This window comes from Phasianus colchicus, chromosome 14 (genome assembly GCF_987193195.1).
Source record: "Phasianus colchicus chromosome 14, bPhaCol1.hap1.1, whole genome shotgun sequence".
Lineage (NCBI taxonomy): Eukaryota > Metazoa > Chordata > Aves > Galliformes > Phasianidae > Phasianus > Phasianus colchicus.
This window is the reverse complement of record NC_143449.1, coordinates 3,729,183-3,753,676: the sequence shown is the minus strand read 5'-3', so window position 1 is coordinate 3,753,676 and position 24,494 is coordinate 3,729,183. Positions and strand designations below refer to the sequence as shown.

General features: G+C 45.3%; 2 protein-coding genes and 1 long non-coding RNA gene across 7 annotated transcripts in view; 1 reads left to right on the top strand and 2 right to left on the bottom strand.

The window, feature by feature from the left end:
• Nucleotides 1–1,800: 1,800 nt before the first annotated feature.
• On the bottom strand, nt 1,801–7,174 carry PGRMC1 (progesterone receptor membrane component 1). The gene is made up of 3 exons (XM_031602710.2): nt 6,806–7,174; nt 5,498–5,653; nt 1,801–3,728 (listed from the first exon to the last, which is right to left on the bottom strand). Exons 1-3 carry the CDS (start codon nt 7,125–7,127, stop codon nt 3,628–3,630), a joined length of 579 nt encoding a protein of 192 aa, XP_031458570.2. The 5' UTR covers nt 7,128–7,174; the 3' UTR covers nt 1,801–3,627.
• Nucleotides 7,175–10,610: 3,436 nt separating this feature from the next.
• LOC149915974 (uncharacterized) lies at nt 10,611–11,465 on the bottom strand. Its single transcript, XR_016471148.1, has 2 exons — nt 11,248–11,465; nt 10,611–11,102 (listed from the first exon to the last, which is right to left on the bottom strand). It is a non-coding gene; the product is annotated as an uncharacterized LOC149915974 (long non-coding RNA).
• An 11-nt stretch (nt 11,466–11,476) lies between these two features.
• KIAA1210 (KIAA1210 ortholog) overlaps nt 11,477–24,494 on the top strand; it is a 51,504-nt gene continuing 38,486 nt past the window's right edge. For 2 of the 5 annotated variants that reach the window (XM_090150344.1, XM_031602704.2), the window contains exon 1: nt 24,095–24,279. In XM_090150344.1, the coding sequence (XP_090006470.1) occupies nt 24,218–24,279 (62 nt within the window). In that variant the 5' untranslated portion in view covers nt 24,095–24,217. Of the gene's footprint in view, nt 11,640–11,880; nt 12,409–24,091; nt 24,280–24,494 lie in introns of those variants that run through there. The other 3 variants (XM_031602706.2, XM_090150346.1, XM_090150348.1) reach the window with 3 other exon arrangements.

Genomic DNA, 24,494 nt, shown 5'->3' with positions numbered 1-24,494 from the left:
TCACTTTTCCTTCCTATGTACTTAACTCAAACCCCATCTTCCCACATGCTGAACTGTTCAGTAAAATTGTGTTGGTTATCCTGAAGGCTAATCCTTAAACATACATAAAACTCTTTACAATTCTAGCTTAGTAAATTAAATTTCAGTTGCTTTCAGGAGTAAATGTTTTATCTGACAGGAAAGTTAAGGGATGTGTATTTAATTTGAGCATTTAACAGGCAAAAAGCATTCAAATAGTTGAGCACTTAATGTTCCTAGTATAATTTCATATCTTGGAGCTTGGTTTATGCTGTTACAGTGAGATGGTGTTTCAAGAGGTGATGGGGTTTTATTCGTGTTGGTTATTGCTTTTCTGGAATGTATATATTTTTGTGGAAGCACTGTTTACTGTTACTGTGACACTTGTAAGCCCTATGAAATAGGGCCCTGTGACTGCAGGCCTTGCAATCAGCTCTAACTTCACCTACAGAACTAATGAAGATGCCCCCTAGCAGAGCTAGTGCTATCAGCCCTGGGGGAGCTGCCTGATCTGGAGCTTTGTTACCTGCACTGTGTGGGCAGTTGTACTTCATGCTGAATTCCAAAGTCAAAATCCGAGTCACGATCCTGCAGACAGTTTCTGAAGCAGAAATACATTACGCCTATTATTTCAGTCCACCTGCTTGATGTTTAATAATAACACATTTATAGTATATGGCCTTTTTCATATTCTGGACATTGAACACAGTGTAGGAATGCCTCCCCATTTATTTCACCTTCTATAAAATCATGTAACTCTCAGCAAAAGCATTCGTTACTAACCTGTATGTACATACAACCTGAAGTAAGAGCTAGCAGAGATAATTAAGAGTAAGCAGTGTCCAGGTGAAGGAAATTCTGAATTTTACAAAGCAGGTGACAGTTTGCCACAACTGGTTGGATATGAGATGCTGCTCGATTGCTCTGATTTGTGCCCGAGCTCAAGTGTGCTGTCATGACACGTGAATAACTGGTATTTCAACACTTCACAAGGGAGATTGATGACAGTCTCTGCACTTAGCTTTTCATTGTGCTCTCCTTGGTTAATATAGAAACTGTTCAGCTACCTGGCGTGGTTCTTTTTGCTTAGTCACTGCAGCCAGATATTGCTGGAGGGATCAAGTTGCAACGAACAGTAGAAAACATGAGAAGATATCCATTTTCTCCAGCACTTCAGCAGAAAATGCGTGCCTGCCTGTTTGTGGAATCTCTGCTCTTATGACACATGCCTTCCCCTTTCACAATGAATATTTTGGTTTTCTCTGAAAAGGTAGAGGTCTTACCCTGAAGCATGCTACTTCATGCACGTGTGCTTAACATTAAGCTCTGTCCTGTGTTACTGCCAGTTTTCTGTTTGTTTATTCTTTAGGATGCATCAAATTGTATTGTACAGATAGGCACTTAAAATGGTGTTCAGTTCCTCAGGGTTGTTGACTAACATAAGAGTTGGTGTTGGACCCTCTGAAGGATAGGCTGTAGCCCTGCCTAGCTCCACTACAGCGTGGTCTTCCAGAGCAGCTTGTGCCCAGTGTCAGCAGTTACTTGGGCTTTTTTTGTGCTTAACTCTGTTTTTTGCAACAGTAAAATATATGTGAATGTGTTCTATGTTTCATAGTCTGTAAAAAAAATAATATGCTACAGAGCTGCATTTAGAGGCATTCAGCTTGAACAGTCTACTCATGGAATAATAGAAGAAAGACATTAGAGAAAGACTGTAAAACTTGTAACACTGGGGGCGATTAACCATCGATTTCAATTGCAGTAAATAAAAAGAAACACCACCATTATGCAAGACTTTTATTTTCTGCCTTAAACAGATAAAAGCACATTTCTGATTTGAGGTAAACCATTAGAAGTAGTTTGCAGAGAGTATAAATGTCTCTAAAAATAAAATAGCAACACAAAGGTCATGACAAGACTTTTATTTGTCTCTAGACCTTCATTAGGTAGTTCACACAATAACTCTATACAAGCAATCTGGCTCAAACAACTGCACTGCTCGTTTGAAGGCCCAGTGTAAGTGACAGGGAAAAACCCCATGGCAGTGTTAGGACTGACAGAGAGTCATTGGTTCTCACTGCAGTTGGTCTCAGGCACTTTAACATGTAGTGTCAACTTGTTTATGAAAGCTCCTGCTGCACAATACACTCCACTTTTGAACAATTTTGCCTACTTTGTACCTTCCCACTCAGGACTATGCTCACCATTTTGGTCACGTTTCCAATTGGAAACAACTCAGCAGAAGAGTGAAACCAGAAAAACCAATTAATGGGAACTGTACCCCTTGGCACCCACACAGAACCACCTGGACAAGGCAGCACATTTATAAGAGATCAGCAAATCATCAGTTACCTCCTTAAAATTTCTGATACATTTTGAAAACATATTTTGGATGATGAAGAAGCACGTTCAGATTTTTCCTTGGTCAAATCCACGCATCCAGTCCATTTTAGTAAGAGACTGGATGACAAGGATGGAGCAAACCCAGTAATTATGGACAGATTAAGAGCGCAAACAAGATAAAAGCAATTCAGTGGTCAGGTCTATTGCTGGTTGTGCATGAGATTCTGCTATTTGTTTTAGCAGCAACATTCCAAAGCAACAAAAGCCTTGACATGGAAATGGCTTACACTGCGTTATTTATTTTGTACAGGGAACTTGTGTAAGTTACCTTCACCATAAACATTTTTCTGCTAGTTAAATTGCTTGTACAGAGCACTTGTTCATCACGACACACCAGCAAGTCTTCTTTTAGGCCTAAAAATCATCACTAGCTGCTTCTCCCCGTTTAATTTCATTTTATTAAAATTCTTTGAAGAGCTTTTCTAAGAAGAGAAACGAACAAATGATAGTCCTGCCAAGTCATGCTTCACAGTGAACCTAGTTTTTAAGGATGTTCAGTTACAGTCAGTATCTAAGTAACACTTAAGAGGTGCTTCAGAAGTAAACAAAGAATATTAATGTGACTGAATACATCAAGTATTCTTCAGTCCTTGTTTATTTTCTAAGTATCTAAAAGTGATGTAACTTCTCAAAAACTCTTGGCTTTTTTAAAGCAGTTATTGTTTCATCTGTAAGGCCTTGTTTAGCTCCTAAAAATCCAAATTATTTGACATAATGTTGAATTATATTGCACCACAAATGAGTATGATGCTTCGTGGACAAAGAGAGTCCCTTTTCTAAAGGGACTGCAATGCAAGGCCCAGATCCTGCAGAAGCCAACACTAACCAAATTCAGTGGAATCTGTTACACACGTGACTTACTCTCATGCTTGTGTCTACAGTGTTAGGTTGTTAGTGAAAAGGTCTGGATTTCAACCCTAATAGTGACAGAATAAAAACAGGAATAGTCCTTTATTGCCAAAGTTGCAGTCTACTTTTGCACAGACATTTTTGGTGCATACTTCCTATTATGCACTTTCAGAGGAAGACAGATATTAGACCTGTACTAGTTTACTGCTGAATTTGAAGAGGAAGTTTAGGAGAAACATAATTCATTGTAATTCTGGACCTTTTGTAAGCATGGTTGCTGCTGCAACTTGTGAAACAGAAGTGGAATGTTACAAATGATCCTTTAAGATACAAAAATAGACTGTTCCTCACTGCATTCTACTCTTTCTTTGCATCTTGGGCATCTTTTTCTTCTTCATCAGAGTATACAGTGGGCTCCTCCCCGTCCTTCAGCAGCTTACCAACGTGGTGATACTTAACTGAAAATTGGAAACAAAAGTAAAAATTGAGTCATTATTCTGCCATGAAAATGTACTTCTTGTAACTCGTATTGGTTTCCCAATATAACAAAATGTGCCTAATTGCAAAGAAACACATCTGAACTCCGTGCTGCAAACAGTGAAGAGAAGAAAAAGAAAAAAGCCAAAATAAAGTACCTGAACTTCTGTTAGTGTTCTAACAAGTGAAAGAAATGTGCAAGGTTTATGAGATACAGTCGTCCTGTTGACTGAAACAGAAGATGGACGAATGTAGACGTGTAAAATGAGAGAACTCATCCAGCTAAAGAAGCAGAATCATGGATTGGATTATTTCTCTCGCCATGCCAAAGCTAGTTTTTGAACTAATGGTGCTGTTAGAATATTTTAGTTATACAAGAATACACGTACAGGTAACTTAAACTTAAACAGGTATGCTGCCTGCACCCAACAGGGCTGCAAAGAGATCCTTTCTCCTGCAGGTAAAGATGGACCTACTGACTGGTTATGCAGCTAATAAGCTTCTGCTCTGTGCCCTTTTTTGAACAGGTAAAAAAATATCTAAGAACTGAGAACAATGATATGTTGCCCACCTGTCAATTTCAAAGCAGAAGATACCTTTTATAGTAGGTATTTCATGCTAGCATTGTTATTATAATAGGAATTTAAAGCAACTAATTGTCACATTTACTAGAAGCACAGCAAATGGCACAGTTTACTGACAATCCTACTGTTTGACTCTTGAAATGGTAGATATGAACACTGTGTTAGGTTAGAAATCTGGTAGCATAGTTCTATTTTCTGGAACACTGCTGTTGGCATCGTAAAACAACCTTTAGCAGACTTGATTAAGACAGAGCCAAAATAGCAGGGCTGTGCCAGGTCAAGACTGAGACCTAATGGCATTACATGAAGAAAAGTCCATGCCAGCACAGTACAAGGTCAACACAGCAATCTCCTTAAAACTCTGGCTGGAAGTTCTTTTTGAGTAGGAAGTTGGAATACGTTGGAATTGCACCTTAAGAACTAACACTACCAAAGCACAGAGAAACAGGGCAACTACAATAATGACTTCCTTCTGTTAATTTTAGAACAAGTATACCAAGAGTGCAAGTTGCCTTTTCCTTTGCTGCTCTATCACTGGCCAGGTAATGGCCAGAGATAGCATTTGTCTGATCATCTCCTGCAGAAGAAAGTTAGCTGGACAGTTCTGCACAAATCGAATAAAGTCACCATCAAGGCAATGCAGAATAATTTACTTAGGGTTCAAAGCTGTATCAAGAGCTCAGAAGGGTGAAGGGTTTGAACCTCAGAAGGGTTCAAACACTCTTGAAAACTCAAAAAAAATGCCAAGAAGCAGTAATTCAAATGTTACTTCTGAGAAGCTGAATGGGACAACATTTTTCAAAGCTTCAAAGCTAGTTAATTGTCTTTACAGATGGTATCTTTGCTATATCAGAGGCATGTTCCTTACTTCTAATTCCTGATAACTTTTTAGATGGTCATACATAGTTGTCCTATAACAAGAGTGTTTCCATCCAGTCCACTGTTCTGTAAGACAGAGGGAGGGAGGGAAAGAGAGAGAACACAGGGAGAACCTGACATCTCTCATCATTTTTTGGATAACAGAAATTCTAATTGGTAAACTTAAGTATTAACTCAAAATAAGCCTCTGGACTGGTGCTTCAAATTGGCAAGAGCCCTTTCACTGCTGCTTCCCTGATTACACGCTGGTTAGTTACTTATTTGTCAATAGGTTTATAATTACTTACAAGTGAATTGTGACTCCCAGTCCCTCAAGGTCTCTTGCTGCGTAGCGTTGAGATCAGAGAGGTCATCATACTCATCCTTCAGAGCCTCCTTATCCAGGCAGAAAGTGGCAAGACCTCGGGATGCATCTCTTCCAGCAAAAATCCCATACGGGCCCTCTTCAAAATAAAAACATAAGCATTATTATTACAGCATTATATATATATTATTACAGCATATTATAACTGATGCTGTGTGATCTTCAAAGATTACAGCCCCCAACTCAAATAGATTATGAGTTCCTGCCCTGTTCTGAGGATCTCAAATTCCTGAAATGTTTTCAGACTTTATTCCAGTTGCTAATAAAGAAAAAGGAGGAAAAGAACAAGAAATAAAACAACGCAGAGAAATACTGAGCCTGTTGGAACTTCCATCAACCAGGCAACAGCGTGTGGAGTGCAGCAGGAGGGAGGGAATCAGCACACGGAGTCCTCAGAGCGTGGAACAAAGGGCGGGTTTGCAAATCTGAGGTGAAACGGAGTCTTTCTAAGAGATGCTCCAGACTTCAAGAGCTGGAAGGATTTAAAATTGGAAGGATTGACTGAAAATGTGCTGCAGATGCTGGACATGACTAACGTGGGAGAGATACCTGTTAAATGATGACCAAAGCGCGCAGTTCACAGATCAGGGATTCCTTATCAAACAGGCTCTTGCTACACACCATTACTGATTAACTGGCTCGCATGACAAACATGTTGCAACCGGGCACTGAGGGCTCTTAGTGCAGATGACGGGAGCAGGGTGCGAACTCTGCCAACCCCACACTGCCTGCCGCCTTCCACGCCTCTTGCTGCGTTCATCAAGACCTCATCACCTTTCCTCACAAAAGAAAACCAGCCGGCCACACCCTGAAACGAGCCGCTCACATTTCACACTGTCCAGAAAGTGAACACCTAAGGCACGGCCATTAAACACGCGGCTTTCAGTTCGCACGGACGCAGAAGTGGAACCCCGCCAGCTCGGCGGAACGGCGCAGTTTCTCCCTCAGAGCCCCGTGCTAGAAGCACGGCGCGATCAATCTTTGCACCCTGGCAGAGATAGCTCAACGCAATTCGCCACGTACTCCTTTAAGACAAACATTATGCAACAGAGCAGCGCACAGCGAGCTCCGGGGACGCCACGTCCGCGCAGGGAGCGCGGGGCCGGCAGTGCGCCCGGCTCGGAGCAGCGCGGGGTGCGGAGGAGCTCCCAGGGGCAGCGGTTGCGACATCTGCGAGCACAGCCCCGAGCAAAACCCCGAGCACAGCCCCGAGCACAGCACAGCCCCTCACCCGGCCCGTAGAACTTGCTGGCGCGGGTCACGTCGAACACCTTCCCGTTGACGGCCATGAGGATGCGCGGGTCGCGCACGCCGTCGTAGAGCCGCAGCTGCTCCAGCGTGAAGTCGCGGCGCTTCATCTTGGGCAGCGGCGCAGGACCCGCATCTCCCGGCTGCGCCTCGGGCCGCTCGCCCCGCAGGATCTGGTAGAGCAGGAAGAGGCAGAGCCCCAGCAGGCTCAGGTTGAGCGGCGAGCCCACGATCTCCAGCAGCAGGCCGCCCCCTTCGCTCACCGCCGCCTCTTCGCCCGCCATCGCCGGCTCCTCGGCGGCCATCGGCTCGGCTGCGCTCCGGCACGGCGAGCTGCGGGGCGGGGCGGGGCGGGGCGGGAGGCGGCCGAGGGGCGGGGGGCGGTGGCGGCGCTCCGGCCGGCAGGGGGCGCTGCGAGCGCGGCGATGGCGCGAAGGGAGCGCCGCCATCCTGCGCCCCGCGCGGCGGCTGAGCTGAGGGGAGCCTCGGGTCCTCCGGCGGTAAAACCACAGAACGGCGGCTGCGGTGTCATAATGGTATCGTTTTATAATGTGCCATTTGTCGGCTGCTCTTCTTGTCACCGGAGATTACAGCCGAATAAAATGAAAGGTAAGGAAGTACTGACGTCTTCGTGTGTTTAATACGGGGCTCACGCACGGCAGAGCAGCACGGTGCTGTCAGCTGCCCCTCTGTGGGCTGCCTTGGGCTGAGCGCTTGTGTAAGTGGTGTCCTCACCACCAGTCAAAAAGAAGATACATTCCTGCCCGCTCAGTGTCCTTATGCCCTCAGCAGGTCGGAGCCCGATGTCCGTGGGGCACTGGGTGCCTATTTCTCACTGTCAGAAGGAACTGCAGCTCTGTGACCCACCGGGGCTGTTGTTCACACAGCATCACAGAACGGCAGGGACTTCTAGAGATCGTCGGTCCAACCCCCTGCTAAAGCAGCAGGTCGCACAGGTGGGCATCCAGATGTGGCTAGAATATCTCTACAGAAGGAGTCTGCACCACCTTTCCAGCAGATCACGCCCTGGTTTATGCTGATGTGTGGTTATTCCTCCCCACGTGTGAGACTCTACGCTTGCTCCTGTTGAACCTCATCAGGTTCCTCCCTGCCCAACTCTCCAGCCCGTCCAGGTCTCACTGAATGGCAGCACAGCCCTCAGGTGTGTCAGCCACTCCTCCCAGCTTTGTATCATCAGCAAATTTGCTGAGGGTGGACTCCATCCCTTCCTCCAGGTCACTGATGGAGATGTTGAACAAGACCGGACCCAGATATTTAGAAATAAATGCATCAACCCCTGGGGAACGCCTCTAAAAACAGGCCTCCAACAAGACTCTGTGCTGCTGATCATGATTCTCTGAGCTCTGCCAGTCAGCAAGTTCTCAACCCACTTCACTGTCTGCTCCTCTATCTTGCACTTCATGAGCTGCATTACAGGGATGCTGTGGGAGACAGTGTCAAACACCTTGCTGAAGTCAAGGTATGCAGCATCCACTGCTCTGCCTCCATCTTCCCAGCCAGTGATGACATCATAGAAGGCTACCAGTGTGCTCAAACACGATTTTCCCTTGGTCAATCCACGTTGACTACTCCTGATAACCTTCTTCTCTTCCAGCTGCTTGGAGGTATTTAGGAGTTCTGTCTTTCGGGTACACAGCACCGAGGTGTTCAGCAGTTGGCTCTGCCCCTCAAGGTGTGGGGTTTGGTTCCACCTGCTGCCTGGCTCGGGAAATACCAGGCCCTATCGATTAGCACACTGGTCTTCGTCGGTGGGTGCTGGCTTTTGTTCCCATCTGCTGGGAGAAGAAAGCTCGTTGTTTCATCGATCCAGTACTGAGATCTGTGGTTGGTGATGAGGCAGGTTTGGGTTTCGATCCTGTTAGGGACACTGGATAAATCTTCTGAGCTTTAGAATTATTGAAATGAGGAGCTGTATTGCCTTGATGGTGCTTAATTCTGCTCAATGCAGGTATTGAGATGATATTAGATTTTGTTGTGCTGATATTACGTGTTAGAGAACTAGATGGAAAAAGAGAAAACTATTGGGATACCTTTCTTTCATTGCTTTCATTTTGTTCAAGAGAAACCCAAACACCAAAATAACCCAGCCTGGAATTTGACCATGAACTAAGACACTGAAGGGAGGGAAAATAAGCTCTGTTTGTGCCCAGTATCCCAGAGAAACCATGCAAGGGCAGTTCATTCTTAGATAAAGGAGGACTGGGAAATGTTGCCAAGATTGATAAAATCTCAAGTTATCTCCCACATAAACACTGGCACCACAAGTTACTTAACTTTACACTCCTTTTTTTTTTTTCTTCTTAACCTTCTGTCATCCCCAAATGTATTGAGATGTGTCTTATTTGGAGAAAAAGTGAAAACAGATACTTAGAAACAAATGCACATTAAAAAAGATGATGATACATCACTTGGAATTACCTACGACGAGTCCCTCGTTACACATTTGTCAGTAGCACACTTGTTTGGCAGTGCATTTAAATGGAATGGAGGTTCTGGGCAGAACTGAGGCAGCACCAGCTAAATATCACAGGCTTTAGCTGTGCTCCCACACTTTCTTCTTGCCATTCTATAGACAACAATCTTTTCCTTCTTGAAACCATGGTTAACAGCAGAATCCATGAGAAGGGCTGATGAAGCAGTTCTCCTTGTTGAAGAAGAGAATGAATTGAAGAAAATGGCATTGGAACTCAGATAGATTTCATATCCTTACAAGTCAAAGTGGGTCAAACTGTTTCTAAGTATTCCTGCTTTTTTCTTTCTTCTTTTCTTTTCTTTTTTTTAATACGCAGTATAAATCTTTATAAAACCTTTTTGACAAGGAAAAAGAAAAGAATGACGAGGAGCTGTAATCTCACTCTTCTCTTACTGACTGGTACCAACCTGTGCCATGCTCTCAATGTTGGCTGCAGACTTTAGATTAAGCAGGTCTGTTCCAGGTGCAGAGAGCTGGCACCTGGCCTAAGAATGCCCTGAGTTGTGTCTAGCTCTCAGCTCAAAAGCACACACCATCTTCCTGATGGACATTTAAAAAATCTCCATCACGTTACAGTTTATTTTTCTAACTGTCATCCAGCTCTGTGCTGCAAGAAAGAACTCTGCTCCATGAAGTTGACAGCAGGCTGAAAGCTCTCAAAATCCCATCATTCCTGGAGATACGTGTCTAAATATCTGCAGCATAAAACAGCTCCGGATGGGATTTATTTATTTACTTCTTGTAACCGAATTTTAGAAAATGTGTCAGGAAGGGGCATCGGATAGATAGAGACCGCTCAGAAGGAAAAGCATGCTGGAGCTTGCCACTCCAACCTCTCCCCTCTGTGTTTGCTGCCAGGATGGTGGCTTTCCATTCCATTGTGCCAAACAGGGCTCGTGGTGACTGGGAGGGGAGGGATGGGTGTCTGCTGTGACTGCGTGAGGGTTTGGAGACTCATTGTCTTTGAACCATAGGAAAAGGTTTAGGTGTGAATTCTCAGTGTGGGCTCCCTGTTTTGAAAGGCAGCCAGCGTCAAAAACAATGCTGGGCAGCCTGACAGCTGTGTGTGCTTTGGAAGAGGGAGGGAAAAAGGAAAATGTGGGTCGGTGTGATTCTTGCAATGTAACAGTCTTGGTATCCCTAGAAAGCACAGTGCAAGACAGTGAAGGAGTAAATACAATCCCTGACTTCCTGAAAGTAACTCCTTGGATTTGCTTAGAGCTCAGATGAGCCAGGAAGACTTTCTGCATGGAAAACAGCTGGATGACATGAAAAAAACATCCCATTCACAGACTGAGACAAATCAATCTTGCTGTTGTTTCTCAGGGGGAGCAGGAAATATTCTCTCTGCTCCACCGATGTTGGGTAGAGAAGTGCTGTGTGCACGTGGCCTCTACAAGGCTGTCACTCCCACTGGATATGGTCACTTGGCATTTCTGGGGCACGAGCTGCCTGTTCCCAGCTCTGTATCACTGACATTGGACCAGTTCTCTCTGCTGGAGTGCCAAGTTTGCCACAGAGCAGGGCAGTCTCTGTCAATGTGCACCGACAATCAGCTCCAGCGTTAGTAGGGTCAACTTCAGAAGAAGGGATGCAGCAATGAAGTAGGATGGCAGAGCTTTCATGGAGTGTGTTAGTTACAGAAACACAAGATTGGTACAGATTCTCATCTCAGCGTGAATGACATTTCTGCTTCAAACAGTGCTCGTTGCTTTCACATGACAGAGCTTTCACTGCCTTTGGTTCAGTGGCCAAATCCAAAGTGGCACAGGTGAGGGCAGGGTGGCTGAAAAAGAAAGCAGCAGTAGGAAAACGGACCTGTGGAAGGAGTCCCACTTGCTTTTTCCCCAAATCGTCCAGGCGCTCAGTTTCATTCGGTACCCTCCCAAACACAAGCCACATTTCTACCTGTTGCAGAGCTGGTTACTTACATCTTCGCTCGCTCTGACCGCAGCTCGGGCTGCCGACGAGCACCCGGCGGCACCCAAACCCGGCACACGTGCGGGAAGAGCTGCGGGCGGGGCCGGGGCCGCGGGGGCAGCCCGCAGCACAACGCCGCACCGCACCGGGGGCGGCACCCCGTCCCGTCCCGTCGCCGAGGAGCGCGCTCGGAGCCCGGCAACGCGGGGAGGGGCCGCCGCGGGGCTGCGGAGCGGCGGGGCGGGTGCTCGTGGCGGGGCCGGGCGCGTTCCCGAGGAGGGCTGGGTACGCGTCGCTGCCGCCGCGCCACCCCTGGAGCGCGGGGACCGGCGTCCGCGTGAACCCGCAGCCCTCCGGGATCGGACCTCTGCGTCTGATGCCTCCAAGAACCTGTCTGACTTAGGTGGGTTCGCCGGACTCGCCGCAGTGATCGGTGCGAACGGGGCTTCGGTTTTGCCCCCTGCGTCGCTCCGGCGCTGCCGGCCGTGCCCCGCACGCGTGCCGCCCCGGGGCTGGGGGAGCGGGAGCCGCGCTGTGCGGGAGCCGGGCCGCGGCGGGGACGCGGTGAGAGCAGCGAAGGGAGCAGCCGAAGGATGCGCGGGCAGCCGCTGGGTCCTTGATGGTCCTTTTGCTGTTACAACATGAACTCGCAGACAGCCGCGTGTCGGGAGCGAAAGCTCAATCGCGCATCTGTGCCGAATTTGCTGTGATACAGCTCTTGTGCCGGTAGGAGGGGCTCGAGTCAGGGCAAGCGCTCCCGTCGAGCTACCGAGCCGCGGGCGGTGCGAGCGGAGCGTCACCGAGCCCATCGAACGGCCGGCGGGCTCTCCGCTCCGCTCAGCTCCTGCCTGGGCAGCGCCTCCCAGAGCCGTGCCTGACCACGGGCCACGTCCTGCGGGATGCTGAGCCGCGGCAGCCCTCCCGCAACTCCCGGCACCCGTCAGAGCCCTCCGCAGGCCGAGATGGGCTTCTATTGACTTCAGCCTTACAGTCGGGGTTTGGAAAGAGTGCACGTGTTCCCGTTCCCTTGGGGTTACTGTTATTGCTGCTTTTTCTGCTTTGCCTCGTCCTTTTGATACTTTGGGGGATTTGATGGAGGTGGCTTAAAGAATACAACTTAAAACAGCCGTCGAAATCCAAGTGTAAGGGCACTGTGTTCTTAACAGCTTCATGTGAGTTTTCTATTTGTTTTGCTCTCACACAATATATTTAATGACAATTAGGACTCCAGCACCTCTAGATTTTTTATGAGAAATACAAATACTTACGTGTCTTGCTGCTATAAAACATTTTATTCAGCTCTGTATCTATACTATGTGCTTTCACTACTATGCAAAGCCAACTTGTATGAACCAAAATCAAATTTCTGAGTTTCCTAAAAAACACTGGAATTAGAATACTTGTTTTACTTAAGTTCCTTGCTTGTGATTTGATGGGAGCTTTCTGAAACCAGAATGTCTCGGATTGCTGTGACCAACGAGATGGAGATATGCCCAGTGCAGATCTGATGGCTTGAAACTGTTTGCCCCTTGGAACCCACAGCACAGGTTTTGGCTGTAGCTGGACATTTGGGAAGCAGTTACTTCTGTAGACTTTTCTTCAGTCCGATAAGCACAAACTCAACCAAAAAGTTAAGTTTTATGTCTTACAAAGTGTCCTGTTTCAGAGTTAATGTTTGTCTCCACTGGAAGCCTGGTTTAATTTACCAGTCCCAGTGCTGCAGACGGCAGCACAGCTACATTTTATTTTCACAGAAGAAGCTGTATGGTGGTCAGAGAAGAAGTGAGAAGTTCAGCTTGGTCCAAGCACCCGCTTAGTAGAGGACCATTTATTTAAAATCCAAATAAATGTGTGTAGAGTCCATTGGTTATTTAGAATGTTTCACAAGAAAGCCCTATCTGCACATGCAGATACTGGGATCGTGGGTAAGCACTGAGGAAGGGTTGAGGTGTCCCTTGTTTTTTAACAGCTGGGAAAATGAGCACTCGGCAAACAAAACTTTGTGTACATGGGAGAGATTCTAAAATGTTTAATGCCAGCAAACACGTCTTTAATCCTTACTGCCTGATCTCTGCTAAAATCCACTACGACTGTGACCAGAAAGCTTATTGTATTCGATACTGCTGAAGTATGTTAGAGATCTGTTCCTATATATGTATTTATTTGTATGAAATCTCTGTATAAGTGAAAAGAAAGCACACGTTGGTGTGGCCAACTAGGGAGTTGAATTATTTTCCCCCCCCTGAGGATTTGCAGTAATCCTTGTGTTTGTATTGCGGGCAGTGAATGTGGTGTGGTTGTTCTCAATATCTTTAGTTACGTAACGTAAGCACCCAGCTGTGTAATAAGTCAGGCAGAGGACAGAGCCCTGTGACTGCCATCCCTGCTGCAGTCTGCAACGACAGGTGATGATCTGGGGAGCTGGTCTCAGTGCAAGGACTCTCACTGTTTTTAATGAGCTCTGGATGTGGCCCAGTCTTGAGCTGCAGTAGCTTGACTTTACTGGAATGCCACCAGAATCATGTTGAGTCATGCGCACGCAGATACATACACATCCTAGGAAAGTCTAAAATAGCTTTCAAAAGCCATGCCAACGCCACAAGCATAGATGCCATTTGAATTTCATCAGTTTCTTCTAAATTAATTCAGTAACATCATGAGACTTTGTTACTTTGACATTGTTTTAGTGGAAATGCAGTCCTGTCCCCGATCATTCCCTCAGATAAGTTTCAGGAAGGTTGCCTATTCTTCAGCCCATTTAAGCTCAGTCTATTGCTTAAGCATAAAGCTATGTGCATTTCTCTCCATCTGGAGGGGCTTATCTCCATATCTCTGGTTGACAGCTTGCATGTGCAATGGAAGGAGTGCTGCAGGTCAGAACTTGAAACCACCTCTTTGGCGAGCAGCAGATGCTAAGATTTGCAGCTGATGGTGTTAACAAGGATCATTTCAACTTATATTCCTCCCTCACTGTTGCCAACTACTGCAGTTTCCCCATAATCTCATGCGATCTCTTCAGGTCATAGCTCACACAGAGAAATGGTCATGCAAGATGCTAAATCTTCTGACCAACCAACAAAGCAAAGCCAGGCAAAAAAGCCCAAATACACAGCCCCAAAACTTGGAACAGGACCTGCAGTGCTTCAGAAACCGAACAAGAAGAGAGTGCCAAATGTTATTTCCAAAATACCCACTTGTTGCATAGTTTTGCTGACTCAGGGGTGTTGAATTCGGGTGAGTGCACTACTTAAGGCACTTAAGACTGTAGGAAGTAATGAGGATCTGATTTCACAGCTTCACTGTAAATTGTTCCTTAAAAGTCTGTAGGGTAAAACAGAGGTTAGTGCTCATGATTTTACTTGTGCTTTGCTTAGAAGTTGGGCTAACCTCAGCCAAATGGTATGCCAAGGAGTTACACAGCTTCTCTTGCTTTCTCTGCTGTGCTTTGGATTGTCACCTGCTGTTCCAGCCCTTTCCTCTTCCTGCAGAACAAGCAGCTCTTTAATTCCAGTGACATTTGCTGACGTGAAGAGGCTGTCACCATTAAATATGAATATCTGTTAAACAGAATTGCTATAATTTGTCAGAAAACGTTGCAGTAGTTTGCAGTTGACCGTGCCTTGGGCTTTCTCCCAGTTTACACTTGGTAAGATCACCTTTGTATTCCATGGGGTTGTGTGGGAGGGATACCACACAATGGCTCAGGCTGCTGCACGCTGGCTGAATCTTTGATCTTTTGAGAGCCAATGCTCTTTTTAAAAATAACCATTCATAATCATTTCTAGCTTAAGAGACTCGGAGTTGCAGCCCATCCCACGCCATCTGGGGACATATGCTTCACCCTGGCCCACAGTACAAGGCAAAGCAGCACTGTTCCCAGGCTCGTTGCTGACTCGCTGCACGTGACTGCAGCCAGGTAACAGGGACCTGAGGCTCGTCACACCTCAGGATAAATCTTGTCTCTGTGGCTCAAAAAACCATTCATATTTTCCGGTGTACTGGTAGTGATGGGCAGGGGAAGGCTTAGAAAAGACGCATTGTCTCAACCTGTTTTCTGTCAAAGTGGTGCCAGGATTTCTGAGTTCTGAATTTACCTTCTGTTTTCTGTGATAGATTTCACTGCTCAGCTGGGAGAAGCGAAAGGGTGAGGGAGAGAAAGCGGGGCAGCCTGGCTGTGTGGTTTATGTGGTATTCGAGAAATGGGCCAAGAGCTTCTCTATAAATTTAAACTGCAGTCCCATATATACAGTGTATTTATCCAGGAATATGCTACAAGCTGGGAATATGTATTAGCATGCTTCCTTGACTTTGTTGCTGTTTCAAGCTATGCGTTTCATTTAAGTCTGCCAGGAAATGATTTAGCACCTCACAGGCAGCTCGTGGGTTTATATAACTGACTCTTTAAATCTTGGTTAAAAAAGGGGAGATAGGAAGATGATGTTAAGAGAATGGGGCATAGAAAACCTCCTGTGCACTGGGAGAGTAAAGTCATCTGGAGATGCTATTTCAGAACTGCTGTGTGGAAGTTCTTTCCAGAATTCTTTGGTCTTTCTTTGCAGATACATGAGGAAAGACCATATTTACAGATGTGTAAAGCTGTACAGTTTTAAAGATGTTGATCCTTTGGAAGAGACATAGCTTGCAGCCGTTCCCCTTCAGAGTGTGTTTCAAAACCACAGTGTGGTGGATTTGCTTACTCTTAAGAGTTCAGGAGCAGTAATGACAGAGTGAGCAGAAGCACAGTGAACAGCCTACTTGTATAATGTTAACTGCCAGCATGGACTTCTTCAAGCACTGATTTTTTAAAGTCCTTTTCTTTTGGGGGGGGATGTAGCCTTTGTGCATTATCGCTTTGTTGCCACAGTGATGTCTGAAGAGAAGATTTAATGAGTGTTAAACTCCTAATGCTGTGATATTTTATTGTGGAAGAAAATATATTAATATATTAAATATATTAAAATATATTAAAATGTTAAGGTTCTTAAAATAAATCAGCTTAAAGCAAGAAATCAGAGTCAAGGAAAGTCTATCATTTATCGCTGAAGTTCTTACGTTAGTTGATTTGTTGAGCTCCTAGAGTATGCTAAAGGTTTTATGGTGTGGTTTTAATGAGAAGCAGGGTAAAATTGTGTTAAGTGGAAAGAGAAAAAGCAGAGCAAAGCAGCACCCAAAGAGTGGTGAAAGTCCCTTTCCCTGGTGAAGGGGATTTTGCATGTGTAGCGTATGTGGGACTCTCCAGAGATGATGTATTCAGTGGTTTTGTAGCAGCCTCTGAGCAGAGGAAAAGCTTCATCATGTCAACAGTTTTACTGATGACTAGTAGTCACTCTGCAGTGCTCAATGATATTCCCTTGGGATTTATTATTATTATTTTACTAATATCTCATTATATGTAGCAATTATGTATGAATTTATGGTGGAAAAACTTTCTGTAACCTAGGGGAAATATCCAGAATCTCAGCAGTGTTCGTACTTGGTTACAGTTGCCTTAGTGAAAGAGCAGAACTCATCCACTGTGAGAAAATAATGCAGTATTGGTGTTCTGCAATCAAGAAAGCAACTCAAATCCATCCTGTAACTTCTCTTAGCAACCTTTCATTGCTTTCAAAGACAACCTAGTCCGTAATTCACATCATATATAAATATTCCATAATAAATGGAGATCTTGCTTAGCATCTGTGTCCAAAGGTAGCTGAGCACAGAGCAAGTGTGCCTTGTCCTTAGGCTGCACACTGGCTTATCTCCAGGCAGTGCCTCAGTTTGTCCCATTGCAGGCAGCATTGGTGCATTAGCCTCTGTGCTGTACTCAGAGGAGCTATTTCATGACCTGGTCTGTGTTTGCCTTCCCACATAGGTGCTGCTAAAACCAATAGAAGAGATGGGTGACTTTCCAGCTCATGGCACAGGGTGACAAGTGCTCCTTGTCCCATTGGGATTTGCAGTGTTGGCTGGTTGGATGGAAACTACCAAGATGGAAGCAAGAAGTCAGTACTCAAAGCCAACACTGTCGGATCTCAGGTGTGTTGTGTCTGGGCCAGCAAGACGGGCCAGAGTAGTGGGGCTGGATAGTGGCATTTGTCCTGGTAGAGCTGTACTTATCTCCTAAACCACTTGGTAGAGCAGAAGGAGGACAATGGACTTCAATTTGTCGTGCCTCTCAAGTAGCTTTTTCAGATACTGCTGGTCCTGTGGCAGTAGGTGGACCCATCAGCTCAGCACTTGCTCAAGCTCTGTAGTTGTACCCTTTGAAATGGGATGGACCAAGCTGAGATCCAGTTCAAGCATGTGTTTAAGTGACTTGGTGACTCAGAACTGTAATTTATTCAACAGTTTTAGGTAAAATTCTTTTGCAATTAGCATATTTCCTGCTTGTAGATATTTAATTATTAGATATTTTTCCCTTCCCATTACGATGGGAGCAGTGCCAGCACATGTAAGAGACAGTTGAGAACAAACCGGATATTTAAAGATTCCCAGAACTTGAATCTGAGAAATATGTGAAGCTGCTGTGTCAGGACTCTGCTGGGGTATGGAACTGTTCTGGCAAAATTGGCTCAGTATGGGGTATGTTTTATTATGTGATGATTTTAAAACTCTGGGCAGGCTGGACCAAGTTGTGAGATGGAGTCATTGATTTCTAATTTAACTCAGCCTTTTGATGCCAGTGGTTCTGTAGGAGTTCCCACAGCTGAAGCCTGGCTAGTGAACTTAAAGTTATCTTAGATATTTATAGGGTGCCTATTCTTGTAGGGTTCTTCTGACTGTCGTTACAGAGAGAGGGAGGACGGGAAAAGACTCTAAAACACAGTTCCAGGCACCAGGAGCTTTGGGTTCAGTCTCGGTTTGTGGTTTTTGGAAGAGTCACTGGATTACTCTGCCTCAGTTCCCCATCTGCATCCGCAGCATGGCGTAAGACTGCATTGTGTGCAGAGGGACACAGGTCTGGCGCTTGTGATTAATCTTGCAGATACCAAGTGGTGGGAGTAAATTTATTATTACTCAGTGCATTCTACTTATTTTGCAGTTTGTGAAATGAAACAGATACTGTATGCCTGCCTTTAAGCAGAGGAAAGCTAACAAAGGAAAAGAGACGTTACCATTGCCTAAAATTTGAGTTAAATGTCAGCAGTATGCAGTTCTAACTCGTATTTTTCTGTTCATTTCCCTTTGGAGCAATAAAGCCTGCAGGCAGGACGTTCTGGGACCTCACTGCCCTTCTCTGAAAGTTAATGGTCACTTTATCTTTAGCCTTGTGTTTGCAGGCACTGGAGTCAGACAGCCTCTTCCTCAGAGCTGTGCTTCTGTGATTTCCCGTATTATTACTTCAGCCCATGAGATGGTATCTGAGATGACCTTCGCTTTGAATTTTTATTTCAGAGGCAGTAGAAATTCAGGATGCTGATGGCCTTCGGAACATTTTTTCCAGATGTGCAAGTCCCTAATTATACCTGTGCAAACAAATCAGGAGTAATTATGTCGAAGAGGTGGGCCTACATTAGCACGAAGCCAATATGCATGGGAAGTCATTAAACTTGATTGCTTATTCACAGCACAGGCGTTACTGGCAGTGTAGGTCTGATCCGTCTTGAAGGGTGCACGGTGTGTTGCAGGAACATTGACTGGATCTATCCCTAGAGGGCAGTTTGGGAAGAATGGGGTGTAGAGAGCTCCGATCATTATTCAAGGCGTCTCGGGATATTTGTTTAGACTCAGTGGCTCTTACCTCTGATGTTTGACATGTAGACTAGGCAGGGATCCATGTGCCTGAAGCTACGTACCGTGTTCTCACATTTCTTTCCAGATGGTCTTGCATATTGGTGCCTGCCTGGAAAAGGAGGAAAAGTTGTGTTGTTGGAACGTAATGTTTTTTAACACAGTATTTTCCTAAGTCAGAACGTGTAGAAATAGAGCTCCTTTGTTCAGCTTCCACACTACCCAAACTTAGACAAAAGAACCACAGTTTTCCAGTATAGAAAATGTTGACCATGCTGGTATTTTCACAGGAAATACCAAGCTCTTTTTCTGTGTCAAAAAATAAAAATAACAAAAATCTGCTTTTCATTCGAACTCATTATAATGTTAAATTTTAGATTTATGGTCTTGGATGGAAAATAAGCAGAGATATGAGAGGCAGCACTTCCTGCTATATTGTCTACGTACACAGGGGCCTCCTTAATTTCTCTATAAGTAATGCATTTTTACATGCAAATCAATTGCAAATTAGTAAAATGTACCTCAACCACTCTTCCCTCCATCTGTGTTGTTTGTTTGGCAATTGATCTTTTCTGACACTGAAGTCTGAGGAGATGTCTGTGATCCTGCTGCAAATCTAGGGGAAATTACCCTTTAAATGACACATGGTCCGACCTTCATCTCTAGATATTCCAAGAAGAGATCGTGTTTGACTGTATGGACACAAAAGAGGCACAGACTAGGGAAGACAGATGTAGTGTACTGGCATCTTTTTTGCCATATTTTAAATCCAGCAATACTGGATATACCATACTGAGGTTTATCTTTGCTCCTTGCTCAGAATTGAAGATAGTATGTTAGAATCACAGAATCACAGAATCACAGAATCACTAAGGTTGGAAAAGACCTATAAGATCATCCAGTCCAACCATCCACCTGTCACCAATGGTTCTCATTAAACCATATCCCTCAACACAACATCCAAACGTTCTTTGAACACCTCCAGGGTCGGTGACTCCACCACCTCCCTGGGCAGCCCATTCCAGTGCCTGACCACCCTTTCAGAGAAGTAGTATTTCCTAATATCCAGCCTGAATCTTCCCTGGCGAAGCTTGAAACCATTCCCTCTAGTCCTATCACCAGTTACACGAGAGAAGTAATGGGAGAAACTATGGTACTAAGGGACATGGTTTAGCAGGGAAGTCTTGGTGGTAGGTGGATGGTTGGACTCGATGATCTCGGAGGACTTTTCCAACCCTTCTGGTTGTATGGCTCTATGATTCTTTTCTATGACCCTATGTTTCAGTGCTTGATGATAGCAGCTGGAGAGCTGGGAGCTAGACTCTGGCCTGTGGATTTGCCCCACACACCTTGTTTCATGTCCAGACATTGACTGTGTTACTTTTTCATTGAATTCTCACTTGCCAGGTATTGTGCTTTTCACAGCAGCAAAGCCAACCAGCCAAAGCATGACCTTGTTAGGGACTGGGAGAGAGGGAAGCAGGCTGTGTTTTGGTAGGGGCTGAGGGCTAGAAGTGAGAGACCAACGTGTGCCTTGTGAACAGGAAGTCAAGGCAGAGACACCAACATACCCTGGGAATTTGCTATGGTCTACCAGTTTACCATCTATCAGTTTACCATAGGATTTCTCTTCCTACCCTTACACTTGCATGCTGAAAAATTCACCGAAAACTTTTGTCTCCTGAAAATTGGTTAAGAAATGGTCTAACAGCCATGTTTAAACACGGTTGGTGAATTGTGAGGTGTCAAAACTGCGTGACATCTGGTCCTCCCTGCTGTGTTGCACCGTGCACGTGTCCTGATGCTGCTCAAGCCAGCTTTGAGTGGGCTTTTTGAGAAGCATGAAGTGTTTGCTGTCTCAGAGCCCAGAAGGTAAGGACACGCTTAGCCCTTGGAGATTTAGCTGCAAGAGGCTGCGAGAAAAGCAGTAGATCTGTTGGACACGAAACATATTTTGCATTGCTTGTTGTGTGTGTAGCTCCTAACACCTCTGCTGTCGGGCTGCTGGTGTGTACCCTGTGTACGTGTGTGTGTGTAGGAAGTGGCTGTGGAAACGGGCCAGTGTTTTCAGCTTATTTTGAGTTCCCCGTATTGGATTACCAGTTGCTGTTGGTTACTTACTTTGAAGAGGTCTTTCTTGTTGAAATTGCCCATGAAACAGCTTAGTCTCTGATTCTGTGAATTATATCTTAGTGCAGCCTTTCTCAATGATTGAGTTGCTGGCCTTGCTCAGACTTGCCTTCCTTCTTCCCTTTGGAAAAATTAAGAAACTTGGGAATCTTCACAGGCACTGGCGCTACCTCTGCATCACCCCAAGGAAGGGCACCTTGCCATCTGGAGCACTCGTTCCACCTGCAGACAGACAGAGAGGATGAAGCAGATTAGGATGTGCAGTGATCGCAGGGAGTAGTAAGGTTATTGGGCTGTGTGTGTGGGGGGGAGCAATGGCAGTGAGTTGGGAGAAGTCAAGGGGAATGCTTGTTTCAAACAGAAATGGGCTAGAATGGTTTTTTTTCAGTCAGGCCAAACCACAGACTTTAGAGGAAATTCAGATCTGATTCAGCTTCCAGGTGTCTAAACTTGCTCTCTTCCCTATCTTTAAAGAACAATCTTTAGTTTGCCAAAGTCTGTATTCTGTGGTTATTTGGTGCTCATCTACTTACCAAGCTGAAAACTGCTTTTATTAATTAACTGGCAGCAGAGAAGCCCACTCATTTAGCACTTGTCAAGGAACGAGCTAATGTCAGCTTGGCTCCTGTTTGACTGCATGACCTGTACAAGCATCACATAACTGCTTACTTGCACTGCGGACTTGGAGCCAGGATATTTATCAGCATCAAAGATTTTGGATCTCTACCCAGAAAGCTCAATGTGTAGCTATTTGGAGCTGTGCAAGAGATGAAGAATCAGAGCCATGAATAGGAAACGCTGCCATGAAGTGGCTTGGAGACTGATATGGAGATAGAGAATAAAAAGGAGTAAATCCCAAGGTGAGGTAATTATTTTTAATGACTGTTTACCAGTCTGTGCTTCTTGGAAAGTAAAGGGTCTTTCTAAGTGGTGCAATGTGTGTGGGTAAATCTGCCAGTTCCTGGGAACAAGACTACATTCGACCTAAATGAGCACCAAGATTTGCACATTCAAGTAACTTCAAGACAAAAACCAAACACATGAAAGGCAAAAGAACAATGACAGGAAACATTCTGAAGGCAAACCCTCTCAGGTAGTTGGGAGACAGGGAATCTGCTTTGTGTTAATAAAAAAATACGGTCTTTTGAATCTTGAGGGTCTTACTCTATTCTAGTTAAAACTACGAAATTCGTCCAAAGCCATCAGAATTACGCCCTTCCACTGCCTTTAGGATTGAGCCTTCCCACTAGAAAGCCATTTGATCTTTCTTGCTTTTAAATACAAATGTGAACTTCTGATGAGGTTTCCTTCATTTTTTGCTAGAAATGTTTATTTTGGCAGCATTTTCTGAGCCAAATGCTGGGCAGATTTCAAATGCAGCCCCACGTCCAAGGTTCTGTACACTCAGCCAGTGAGAATGTTTCCCCAGTAATCTCCCTGAATTCTTTCTCAGTGGTTGATAACCTACAACCAAAGTCTTGGGTTTGACTTTTTTTTTCTGTGGGCTTCTCAATGGGTGGAGGCTAAGGCTCGTAGCTGGTTCGTAATTAGGATGAAGAGTTTGGTCTGGAATCATTGTGACACAGTAATTCAGGACAGCAGTAAAACTAATATCAACTTGTGCTAGTGCATTTTTTGCATCTTTTGCAAATAGAAAGCACGTCTTCTTCAGGTCAGGTTGGATTTGCAGTTTTTCTGTGGATGGCATTGTGAGTTTTCTCTCTTGCTGTGAAGCTAGATGAGAATATGATTTGGTTTGTTAGTGATAGCTCTTGCCCTTGACATCATTAATTATTTGTGTCACAGCTTTCCTTTATGTATGGGATTTTATACAAAATAAATGGTGTTCAAAGGTTCATAATTCATAGGTTACACAGTTCTGCACTGTTATGAAGCTGCTGCAACAGTCAGTTCTGGGACCATGCACCTGGGGACATTTCTCAAACTTCGTGTCTCCCTTGCAGGAAAGGTGTTAACTTATTTCTCTTAATATTCTAGAAGAAATGATCCACATTAGACACTGACATCCATCGAGGGTGCGTTTCAGCAGTGTGACAGTGACAGTTAAGGCATCTCCACTGGTGCAGGTTTTTACAAGCACAGCATCCAGGCTCTTGTTCATCACTGGCAAAAATGCAGAGCTAGTAGTGGTGGCTTTACTGAAAAAACAGTGTTTTGTAGCTGAGAATTTGCCCTATGAAAAGGTGTGATTGCGCTCTTTGTATCAGTTGTAGTTTCCATGGAAATAAATAGGGGGGCATTACTTTCGGAGTGACCTTTGTGTATGTGGCCCAAGGCAATTTCTGTTCACTCAATGCTGCCCAGGCGAACCGAAATGTTGGGCAAACTGTGCTGCATGGACTTAATGCAGTGTAATGCTGATGTGTGGGCAGCCCTGCTGACCCTGGGCTTGGGTCATCGTCTGAACAGAGCTGCTATGGCCAGCATTAAACCAGAGCTGTTTTCCTTCTTCTGCACCCACGAGGGTCTCCTAGCAGCAGTGAGGCACGGCTGCTGTGTGTGTCATCAGTGGGCATTGCCAGGCAGGGTTTTTCTCATACAGACGTGGTGGCTGTTTGAAACTCTAGAGCTTCTCGCCTGGCCTCGCGGTACTGCAGGGATGCAGTTTTTGCATGTGTGGAGCAGCACGTTAGAATCGCTTGTGATTTACAGTGAGTTGGGCTGATGCCTGTGCTGGAAGGTCCTGTGCACCCTTTGTATGCTGGAGAGTGGCTGCAGGTTTGTGTGGCGATGGTGTGAGTGTTTTCCGTAGCCTGTTTAAAAAATAACAAAAACGATATAATCTCTTAGGGGCTTCTTTATATCCTAATTACAGTCAATCCCCTCATTAGTCCCGCAGGAAGACGGAACCAACTGCCATATGGTATTTGACACTTAGGATGCCGTCTCACCATGAGCTGGAGGGAGGCAGGGAAAGGGGGAGTTAACAATTCATAACCATGTATGGAGCAGGCACAGCCCTCCTTGGACCCGGTTCAGCAGAGGCTGAGGGCCTCAGATCAGGAACTTTATCTGGCTAGAAATTGCATCGGCACGCTGCCTTTCTCGTGTGGGCAGTGAGCAGGGCACAGAGCTGCCGAGTCTTTGTGTCAGCATCTGTGCACAAGGATGAATTAAATGCCTTGCACACCTCTGCGAAGGACCATGGCTGGATTCTACAGTTGCCTGAGAAGTGAGAAGTAAGTGCCATGCGGAGCCCTCCCCTGCACCACGGTGGTACGGTATGCTCTGCTCCTCTGGTACTGCAGCAGCACTGCACTGTGTGCTCCTGCCCTGGGACCGAAGTGCCTTTCTGAGCACCAAAGTGCAAAAAGTCAGTATGGAAAAAGTCGTGACTGAAATGCCAATTTGATGAGAATTAGTTGTTTCTTTTCCCTTCACAGATATACGTGTC

What these genes read in the sequence shown, in the direction of transcription:
- PGRMC1 (XM_031602710.2), bottom strand. Translation starts at nt 7,127, where the DNA reads ATGGCCGCCGAGGAGCCGGCGATGGCGGGCGAAGAGGCGGCGGTGAGC. An exon ending in CAGCAAGTTCTACGGGCCGG is followed by an intron (nt 5,654 to 6,805) that starts GTGAGGGGCTGT and finishes TTTATTTTGAAG; the next exon opens with AGGGCCCGTATGGGATTTTT. An exon ending in CTGGGAGTCACAATTCACTT is followed by an intron (nt 3,729 to 5,497) that starts GTAAGTAATTAT and finishes TCCAATTTTCAG; the next exon opens with TTAAGTATCACCACGTTGGT.